The sequence below is a fragment of the Balaenoptera borealis genome (assembly GCF_965194805.1).
Source record: "Balaenoptera borealis genome assembly, chromosome: 13".
NCBI lineage: Eukaryota > Metazoa > Chordata > Mammalia > Artiodactyla > Balaenopteridae > Balaenoptera > Balaenoptera borealis.
The window spans coordinates 86385305-86396311 of NC_138870.1; the positions used below are offsets into that span (position 1 = coordinate 86385305).

Below are 11007 nucleotides of genomic sequence, written 5' to 3' on the forward strand. Positions count from 1 at the left end.
ACAGGGTCAGTTTCATGAGCCATGTGAAAATATTTATTTTTCTTTGTAGTGCTTGGCTAAAGACATCAAATATTGATATTGTACTTAAAGTAATAGCCCTGTGGATTCCCAAGAGGCCCGACTTTCCCTTCTCCCCACACACAGGTGATTAGATGGTTTGATTTACTCATCCATATTAAGAGGTTTTAAAAAGCTCTATACTATTTATTTCTAAGTCATTTAAATACATTTAGCCTTTTCTTTTTATCACTGATTTCATTTTCAAAATGAAATTTTATGTTTTCTAATTCAACAATGTGAAAAGAAAATATAAATTTATCATACTTGTATATTCTGATTTAGAAGAAATGAAAAACAACCCTTCCCTCCTTCCTTTTTTTTTTCCTTTCTCATTCTTTCTTTTCCTTTTCTTTTCCCCCAAGAGGTATTTAACAAAGAAAAAAAAAAGCTGTGGTCTTTCAAGGGTGGAAAATTCCCCATCTTTCAAAATACCATCTGCAGTCATAGCAAATGCTAAAGAGTCATTAAAAATTGGTGATTATTGTCAGACTGTAGGAAAATGGAACTATTTTATTAGCAGTGGTTTTGTTCATCCAAGTTGGGTTGTGGTACAAAATGGGCTAGCTTGAGTAAAAAGATATTTTGTCATCATGCGCTTCTAAGTATTAAGCCTTGCATTTTTCTTTTAAAATTGGAGCTATAGGGACTTCCCTGGTGGTGCAGCGGTGAAGGATCTGCCTGCCAATGCAGGGGATACGGGTTCGAGCCCTGGTCCGGGAAGATCCCACGTGCCACGGAGCAACTAAGCCCGTGCGCCACAACTACTGAGCCCGCATGCCACAACTATTGAAGCCCACGTGCCTAGAGCCCGTGCTCTGCAACAAGAGAAGCCACTGCAATGAGAAGCCTGTGCGCCGCAATATAGAGTAGCCCCCACTCGCTGCAACTAGACAAAGCCCGTGCGCAGCAAAGAAGACCCAACACGACCAAAAATAAATAAATAAATAAATAAAGTTTCTTAAAAAAAAAAAAAAATTGGAGCTATACAAAATGTGAAGTCTAAGGATGGTTTTGGGTTTTGTTTTTGTCATTTAGGGAAGAAAAATTTTAATTACAAAATTTCTAAGCACAGAGGAACCAAATTCTAGTGTTGAGAAATTTAAGAACAAACTATAAACCCTGGTTCCTAAGACAGTTCCTTCTCTGTTTCCTTCTCCTATTTATGGATTGAAGACATTCATGCTTTCTCTTGAGACGGATCTCAAAACTTTTAGCTTGTTTTAGTTGTAAGATTTATAGAACCACTTGTAAAGTTAAAAACAAAGTTTTTTGGTATAGGAAAACTTTCCGTGCTTCCCACTTTGGAGACAGATCTCTAGGTACTAAAATGAGAGAGGTTTAGCAGAATTACTTTTTCAAGCCAGAGTTTCACATACTAATAGTTCCCATTTCTAGGAAGTTCGTATGAGCCATGCTGACGGGTAGGACCCCTGAACAGAAACAGGTTACATGTTTTTATCCAATTAACTTGAACAAATTCATCCATAGGAAAAAGTCTTTTGTCTTAAACATTAGCATGGATTTATATTTCCTTAGAAAGATTCTAAAGTATCTTTAAAATGTCCTTGTTTCTCTTTCCTGTATTAGTTCCGTGAAACCTCATTTGACTCCTGAAGAAACTGAGGCCTGGAATCATGCTTCTGAGCCCTTCCTACTAAACTATCCATCTTGCATTCAGCTTCTGCAGCTTTCAAAAGCCTTCACAAAATCACTAACAATGCAAAGGCCGGTTCCTTTGCTTGAGATGCAGTCTGAGGCTGCCTATTTCTCCGACCTCCGTTTTACACTTTCTCCCCTGCCTGTGGCTGTTTCCTGTTCTTTGCTTTTGCCCGTTCTCTTCTTCTTGCCTGGATAACCTTCTCCACTTTGTCTTTCTAGAACTGAACTGTCTGTCCAACACAGTAGCCACTGGCCACACGAGGCTGTTGAGCATTGAAACGTGGGTAGTCTGTGTAGAGAAGGGCCGTAAGTGTAAAAAACACTGGATTTCAAAGACTTAATGAGAAAAAAAATGTAAAATATCTCATTAATAATTCTTCATATTATTACATGTTGAAATGACAACATGTTTGATATATTGTGTTAAATAAGATATGTTAAGATTAATTTCATTAGGCTCTTTTTCGTTTCTGTCCATCTGGCGACTACAGAAGAAAATATTGTTACACATACGCCTGCACTTCTGTGGGACGATGCTGTCCTAGAGAGCTCCTCAAACCTCACAGCTTAGATTCAACTCAGCTCAGTGAAGCTCCCCTGACACCTCAAACCCCGTTTCACTCCGAATTAATCATCTTCCCTCCGAGTCATGACTGCACCCTGGTCTTTTCTCTCTAACGCGGCACATTCCCTAGGTCCGACAAGGCTGTAATGTTTCTGGGAGCTGAGACCAGGTCTGTTTTGCCAGAGTTTTGTCCGCCTCTCCCCCACCCCCCCTCCTCCCCAGCATGGGACGTGATGGGACTAAAGATGAGATAAAGAATTAAGTGAAAGAATTAAGAGGCTTTTAAAACTATTAGAAAGAGACATACGGTCATGACATGATTAGAGAACCTTTAATGTTCTCTACTTCATTTTATTTTTTGGCCAGCGGCATGCGGGATCTTAGTTCCCCGACCAGGGATCGATCCCGCGCCCCCTGCATTGGAAGCGTGGAGTCTTAACCACTGGACCGCCAGGGAAGTCCCATTCTCTACTTCTTTTACTTTGAGAAACTGAGAAGTGTTAAGCATTGCAAAATATGGGAGGTAGCGGAGGGCAGGAAGAGAGGGTGCTGACTCCAAATTCAGTGGAGGCGCTAAACTTGGCATTGATTGACGTAACACTTGGGATTCTTAACTTTTTGCAGAAGCTTTTAAAGAGCATCCCATTTCTCTCTAGCTTTCTCTTTGGCCTTCTAAGTTCAATCAAAATGGTTGTCACCACCTTTGTGCAGACAGTCTTGTCCACGTTGGGCAGTAGCCTCAGTCCCTGGCCTTATTAGGCTGGCCTCTCAGGATTTGTCCTTCGTCCCCAAGGTCAGATGTAGGATGTGTCTCTCTGATTTGTAAACCCTTTGGGCCAGGGAGGAAGGGCTCCGCTTATACCCAGTTACTCAATGGAAAAATCTGTTTTTTTATTTTTATAAAGATAATACATTAAATTTCTGTAGCTTGTTTTTGTATATGAGCCTTGGTACTTTGTGATGCTTTGATACTTTGAAATGTTAATTTTTTCCTTGACGCTGTTGCCGTGTACATGGTATTTTAGGAAAAAGAATTTTAATCAATATTATTATTTAGAGACAATAGTATTTTAGGGGAAAACTACTGCAAAAGTACCCATATTAGACTGCTGTGTCATTTTGACCAAATTTAAACAACAGGGTCAAGCAAAATGTAGCCACAGATTAAAAGTCTTCTATACATAACTGACAAAGTATTGCTAAGGAATGACTACTTCCGTGTTGTATTTTAACTGCTGCCATGATCGAACTTAAGGTTTGAGATGATAAGAAGCTGATATAACTGGTTTGATAGCAGAAATGTTGGTACTAACATGTGAACACTGTGTAATGGTTATATTATTAGAAGAATAACCTAGTCTTACAATAAAGGACCTATTTTCTTCTGTAGTTTCCTTAACAATTTCGTTTTTCAGTGATTGCCTGTGCTTCGTTAATTTCTATAACCAAGCTGGAGTGGAATCCAAAAGAAAAGGTAAACTATAAGCTGTTTTCAATATGATTGTCAAACCTGGTTCCTGGAATTATTTTCAAAATTATTTTTAAAAATTTGAATTTTTAATTCTCTCTTAAACCCTTCAACCATCGAGGCTTAGTAAAAGGTGAGATTTAAGGGTAGGGAAACAATGTGAATGAAGGTATATGGAGGTCAGAGGAAGCACGACATGTTAAGCAGAGGTGATGAAAACAGAGTAGAAGATAGTTTGTATCAGCATAGGGTGAGAAATACATGTGGTCGGGGATAAGTTTGTGGGGGAATAGTTTGTGCAAGGCTTTAAGAGGTGGGCAGAGAAGCTCATGCTTGATGTAGGTGATCGGAATAAGCCTTTGAAGGCTTTTGAACGGAAAGTAAATTAAAAGAATATTATTGCAAGAAAATTAGAAGAGACACCTGGGATGTATTGAAGAGGAGAGAGCCCGGAGTTAGGATGGCAGGGAGAAGGCACTTCTACTAGTTTAGATTTTAAATCAAGATTCCCCTAGACTGGAAGAAATAGCATAAGAATGAAAGGACATGATGAAGTGAAGATGACTTCCAAGTTTTTGTTTTGGGTGAACCAAAGAACCTGTTCTCATGAACAGATAAGATTGGGTCCCTTGGGACTTCCCTGGTGGTCCAGTGGCTAAGACTCAGCGCTCCCAATGCAGGGGGCCTAGATTTGATCCCTGGTCACGGAGCTAGATCCCACATGCTGCAACTAAGAGTTTACATGCCGCAACTAAAGATTCCATGTGCCACAACTAAAAGATCCTGTGTGCTGCAACTAAGACCCAGCGCAGCCAAATAAATGAATAAATATTTTTAAAAAAGAAGAAGAAAAGATTGGGTCCTTAACAGGAATAAATGATTTCATGGGGAGAAATGGATGGGTTAGGTTTCAGAATCGTTGAATCTGAAGCTATAGTGAAACGCTGAGGAGAAATGTCCAGTTAGACACGGGGGACTAGACCTGGGGTAGGATCAAGAGCCATGAGAGCATAGGGTATAGTGACGGGTAATTTCCAGACCAAACGTCAGAACACATGGAATCAGATGTTTCGAATTGAGATCAACTCATGTTGTTAGTTACCTACAGAGAGAAGGGAGTTAGTGAGGAGCAGGAGTTTTTCCCAAGGGGCAGGTGGAGTTACTGATGTTTTTCAAAAAGTAGTTTCAGGGGCTTCCCTGGTGGCACAGTGGTTAAGGATCCGCCTGCCAATGCAGGGGACATGGGTTCGAGCCCTAGTCCGGGAAGATCCCACATGCCGCGGAGCAACTAAGCCCGTGAGCCACAACTACTGAGCCTGTGCTCTAGAGCCCGTGAGCCACAATTACTGAGCCCGCCATGCTACAACTACTGAAGCCCACGCGGCTAGAGCCCATACTCTGCAACAAGAGAAGCCACCCCAATGAGAAGCCCGCGCCCCGCAATGAAGAGTAGCACCCGCTGGCCACAACTAGAGAAAGCCCGCATGTAGCAAGGAGACCCAATGCAGCCAAAAAAAAAAAAAAAAAAAGCAGTTTCAGGGGCTTCCCTGGTGGTCCATTGGTTGACTCCGTGCTTCCACTGCAGGGAGCATGGGTTCAATCCCTGGTCAGGGTAATGGCCGGGTCAAAGGAAGGAAGCATTTTCCACCACAGAGGATTCTGGCAGGTGATGGAAGCCTGCAAGAAGCAAGTGAGAGACTGAAGATGGTGAGGATGAGCCAGGCAGAACTTAGAAAAAAAGTGCTTCCTGATAAGGAGAGCTCACAGAAGAGTAGCTCTAGGTGTATTTTACTTCTTTACCACTGGGGGGAGGCCTTCCACCACAAATCAAACAAATCAGCAGCTGGGAAGGATTCATCAAAGCATATTCCCCAGACAGTTGAAAAACCTTTTTTCATTTCATTTTCTATCTTAAAAATGTGAAAAGTACCTGGTTTTCTATTCACTCCCCTTCTGTTCCCCAATATCCACGAATGCAAAGAAAACCCTTTACATCAGTTCACGGAACAGAATAATCATTTAGGTCCTGCCCCAAACTGTGGGGTGCTTCAGAGGTTTCACAGCACATTCCTGTGCATTGACTTAACGTGGTAGGGAGGGTAAGAATTATGATGTCATTGTCCCATTTTACGTAGCAAAGAGATTAGAGCTTTGCCTGCGTTCATACATGTGTAGTGGAAGAGTCTGGACCCCTCCTTCAGTGCACTGTTATTAATATCACGCTACAGAAATCCTCTCCCACCCCCAAATTCTGCTTCTGTTTGATTAAGCCATCTTCATTGTCCAGAGATGATAGGAGATGTGGTGGATCCCCTAGTGCTGTCACCTTTGAAAAGGAAGTGGCCCCCATTCTCGACCCTGTAACGTAGGCTGGTCAGATTCTCCCCGGAGTGGCCTGGATGAGAACAGTGGGTGGATGTGATCCTCCGTGGGGAGGGTGAACAGTGGTGTCTGAGAGTTTGATGTGCCTCAATTAGATCTTTGTGGTGGATCAAAGAAAAGAACTGACCTGTAATCTAGCACATTTGTTTGTTCACACTTGTAACCTACGACAGAGCAGACAGTGAAGTAGGAAGAAAATATAGGTTATGATTTGAAATCAGAGGGCTCGTACTGATGACAGTCCACAGGCTAATTTGGCATGTGGGCTAAAGTCAGAATTTAGACAAGCATTTTTTACTTAGATGGTGTTTACAAATGCTTTTTAAAAATGGTTTCCAGTATTTAAAAATCAGGGGAGCTATGACACACACACACACACACACACACACACACACACACACTCCATGGGCTTTTTTTGGCCGCGCCGCATGGCATGTGGGATCTTAGTTCCCTGACCAGGGATAAAACCTGAGCCCCCTGCATTGGAAGCACAGAGTCTTAACCACTGGACCACCAGGGAAGTCTCCCTCTCTCTCTCTCTCTCTTTTTTAATCTCAAAGCAACACTGGGGCCATATTTTCCTACTTGGCGAGAATGGAATTGAGCTGATGAGGCGTGGGCTCCCCATTGTCCCTCTTTTTGCAACCGTCAGTTTCATTTCTTTTTATTAGTTTCCTGGCCTCCAGAGGCAGCTGACTTTGGAACCCCGAATTAAAGCCATTCTCTTTCTTGTCCTCCATCCTCTCATTCCTGCCCCCAAGAAGATAGTCTCATAATTAGCATTTGCTTTGTAGCTGTGCTTACCTTATAACATCAAGCAGACCTATTTTCTGAACTGACATTTTCTATAGTAACAGAGAAACACAAAACCCAGGGGTGATAGCCAGTTTCCTTTAGATGCATACCTGAAGTCTGGAATAACCACATGGACACTGGGTAGGTGCTTTTCAAGCCTGCCTTCCAACTTTGGGATTCCCAGCTGTGGGAGAGCAAGTCGTGCCTTGTATGGAAAGTTCTTTCTTGAGAACTTTGAGTTCAAATTTGCTTTCCACTCTCAGCCGTTTTGTGATCCTTCTTCTGCCTGTTGAGGTTCCATAGACAAGTCTTAAAGCCAGAGTGTGAGAGAACCAGAGAGAACTTTTGGGGTCATTGTATTCACATTCTTATCGGGCAGTTGCCCTGATGTGCACCCACATGGCCTTGCTTACTGTGTTTCCTCCGGGGGTTGATTTATGCTCACTGGACAGCTTTTTCCTTTGGCCTGACCTGCTCATTATTATTTCAGTATGTCCTCTAAAGTGAATGCATTTAGGCTAAATGCTGTTTCTTTTTTTGTTGTTGCTCTTAGGATTATGTATATCATGTAGTGAGTGCGATCTGTGAATGGACAGTGGCCTTTGGTTTTATTTTCTACTTTCTAACATTCATCTATGATTTCCAGGTAGGTATTTATCAATACAAATGTTATGATGCGGATTAGTAGAAATCCATAGAACATTTCTTGCATTTAAGAAACATAAGAGCACTATCTTTTTACCCTTACGTGTTTGAAAAAATATGTAAGTATTGTGCAATTTAGTGTATTCCCAAAGGAAAGCATCTTGAATAGCTCTCCTAAACAAGGAAACGTTCATCTGTCCTCTGCCATTTGATGCTTATAGTCATAGATCCTGGTTATTTTTTTTTTTTTTGAAGAGGTCTCACAAGTTCCAAATGACAGGAAATATGTCTTTTCTTAAAAATAAAAGTGTGTTGTTGAAAAATGTTCTCTGGGCAGAGAGAAGATGGGACCTTGTCAGATTTGGCAACAGGGAAAATCTTACATTTTGAAACAAGTGAATTACTAGCTAAAAGGTTAGAAAAGGCCAAGAAAACTCTTGAGGACCCAACTCGAGCTCAGTACAAACCGTAGTGAGATCATCTCTGAGGGGGTGCAAAGCTGTTGGGAGTTTCAGAGCTGGCACTGGAATTGTTTACCTTCTTTTAAACCCTTTTTATTTTTTTAAAAATAGAGTGTCACCCTAAGGATATCCACAGAAATCAATGGTGATGTTTGAAGAAAGGAGAATTCATTCTCACTCAATGAAAGTGGCAGACAATTTCTAGAAGTGGTACAGAGGATAGACAGGGTTTTAACACCGCCCTGCGTGGAATGCATCTGCAGCACATCCAGGACTTGAATTTCTTTAAGAATTCCCAATAGTTGTACTATTTCCAAAGGTATGTTTTCCTAGAGAATGTACAGCATTTATGACATTGTAGCAATGTTTTTATAATTTTCTAAGTAGACACTTTTTTATATTAACAAATTCATTACAGAAAAGGTGTTCCAGAAAATGGAGACCTCTTTATTTTTTGTACAGATTCTGTTTTGTTTCTTTGTGTGTAAGAGATTTATAGAAATACACTAAAGGAAGAATTCATTAAAAAGTAAAATCAGGGGATATTCATTTTAAAATTTCATTTTTAGAGAATGCACTGTATAATTTTATATCTCAAGAGCATCTATAAAATTCAATTTATAATGATCATTAAGATTTCGTTAATAAACTAACACTAAGAGACTCTGATTTTTAGATGAACCAAGCAAAATGCTTCTATTGAAAGGCCTTAATACCACTATGCACATTAACTCAGTGACCACGGAAGACCACGGTTTTGAAATTCTGTCCCCCCACGGGCCTCCCTGCTCACAGAGACCAAGCTTCTACCCTAGCTGCTAACTGGCAATCCGTAGTGATGTAACTCCAGGTGGGATTGATTTAGCAAGGCGGCTTAGAAATCAAAAGCCTTCTAACAACAGAGTGAAATGCAGGTGAACAACTAACAGGAGAAACTCACTGGGTTCCGGACTGTTGCCTTTGCCAGATGAGCGGGGAGAGGGGAGTGTGTCTCAGGGAACATCCAAGTAAGGCAGGATTATGGGAAGGAGACTTTTGCTTAATACTAAACCTCTGCAAAAGCCAATCTGCAAACAGCATTGCAGATTCCACTTATAAAACTACCCTTTATTGTTACTGGCATAACTTGACATACAGTCTGACTCAGAAGCTGCAACTCACACCTCACATTCATTTTACGCCGGTTAACATGCTGACGGGAGCGCAGGTCTGAGAGAGGAGAAAGGGGAGCAGGGTGTGGGATGGAGTTTGCTTGCTCCTCTTCTTAATGACTATGGCTGGATGTTTGCACACTTTACAAAATGTGAAGCAGGTCCTTGGCTCAGCAAGACCTGCACATGGCGCCACTTTTCACCCAAATCATGAATGACAAATGAAAAGCAAGTCATTCCAGAGGAAGAAGTGGGCCTTGAAATATGAAGGCTTAGGTTTAGAAGTTGAAGAGAAGGAACTCTTCTTCAAGTACCCTCCAGACCATAAACCCATGTTTGGCCAAGTGGGTCCAGACCTTGAGGGCATATGCCAAGGGCAGAGCAGCCTGCCTGGACAGCTGTGGAGGAAGGAGTGAGACTCAGTAGTGGTCAGCCACTTCTGCAAGGTCATACTCTATTTCCCCTAAAGGTTCAGTGGTGAGAGCCTCAGACCCACTGCTGGGTCAGTGGTAACTTGTTATAATGCTGTGGCTCTCTGTGTAACACTGGAACTGAAATACTGGTTAAAGCTATGTTCTGCAGAGGGGGAGGAATGCCACTTACCTTTACCGTGGAACCTGCAGTAGAATGAATCCAGGGCTGGGTCTCCCTTGGAACAGACTTTTGTTATCAGCCCTTCTGGATGCATTGTCATTCTTCATTTCTATATCTCTCTGCGAGATTTAGATTGGGAGCTCCTTGAGGGCAGTGTCTGTGCCTTAATCTTTGTCTTTGTAACTCCAGCATTTACCAGGCTGCCTCCTGGTACACAGTAGGTGCTTAATAAATAAATACTCACTGAATGCATGAATGAAGGAATGAGCAAATGAAGGCATGGCTAGGGGTATTTGTAGTGCTGCATAATGAGATTTACTCTGGTTTACTAATTAAGTGATAAATAGTCTGTCACCTTGTAATATTGACTGTTTTGCTCTGTGTGCTGTAAACGTTTCAGTTGTTTGGGCTTCTCCATTCTATGATGACTCTCTTCATCCTGGACAGTTGCCACAGAAATTGTTAAATGGGCTAGACAAAATGGTACATCTGGCTTGGCAAACTGAGAAGGCCAAAAATCACTCCAGATAATCACGTTCTGCTGATTCCATAAATCTCTAAAGCTGATCTTATCCATATTCTGGTATTACTTCTAATTTCCATGAACTTGCATTTCCTTGGACCTCATGGCTAAAAGAGTAAAATAAAATGAAATATTTCTTTATTTTAGTAATTTGTGTCTCTGTTAAATTACAATATGTCGACTGGGTACTACTATGAAGTATATTTATCCGGGAAAGGATTCTAGCTCCACTTGGACTCTATAGAGTTTAAACCTTATGTTTTCTTAATTCATGTAGATTTGCATGTGGGCAGGATGGCTCATCTTTGTAGAGATTCTTGAATAGTAGTATCAGAAGTTTGCACCAGAAATCCAACTCAAATTTGTTGGAAGGAAAAAGGGGCATCTATTGCTTCAAGTAATGAGAAGTCCACGGGTGGAGCTGGCTATAGGGATGGCTGGATCCAAAAGTGCCACCAGGACTCCATCTGTTCTCTCCTTCTCTCAGCTCTGCTTTTCTCTCTGTTGGCATCATTCTCAGGCAGGCTTTCCCCTGGTGGGAGTGAGAAGGCTTCTAGAAGACCCAGGCTACAAACTGTCCAGTGGAATGAGAGGACTTCCTAAAAGTTCCAACCAAAGCTCTCCAATTGAAACTCACTGCCTCTGATTGGCTGCCTTGGGTCACATGCCCATCCTGTAGCCCAGGGAGGTGTGATGCTCTGATT

General features: G+C 41.7%; 1 protein-coding gene across 1 annotated transcript in view; it reads left to right on the plus strand.

The window, feature by feature from the left end:
* DRAM1 (DNA damage regulated autophagy modulator 1) overlaps positions 1–10449 on the plus strand; it is a 46565-nt gene extending 36116 nt beyond the window's left edge. The window contains exons 5-7 of the mRNA XM_082349659.1: positions 3700–3758; positions 7483–7575; positions 8147–10449. Of these exons, the coding sequence (XP_082205785.1) occupies positions 3700–3758; positions 7483–7575; positions 8147–8191 (197 nt within the window). The 3' untranslated portion in view covers positions 8192–10449. The remainder of the gene's footprint in view (positions 1–3699; positions 3759–7482; positions 7576–8146) is intronic.
* Positions 10450–11007: the final 558 nt, after the last annotated feature.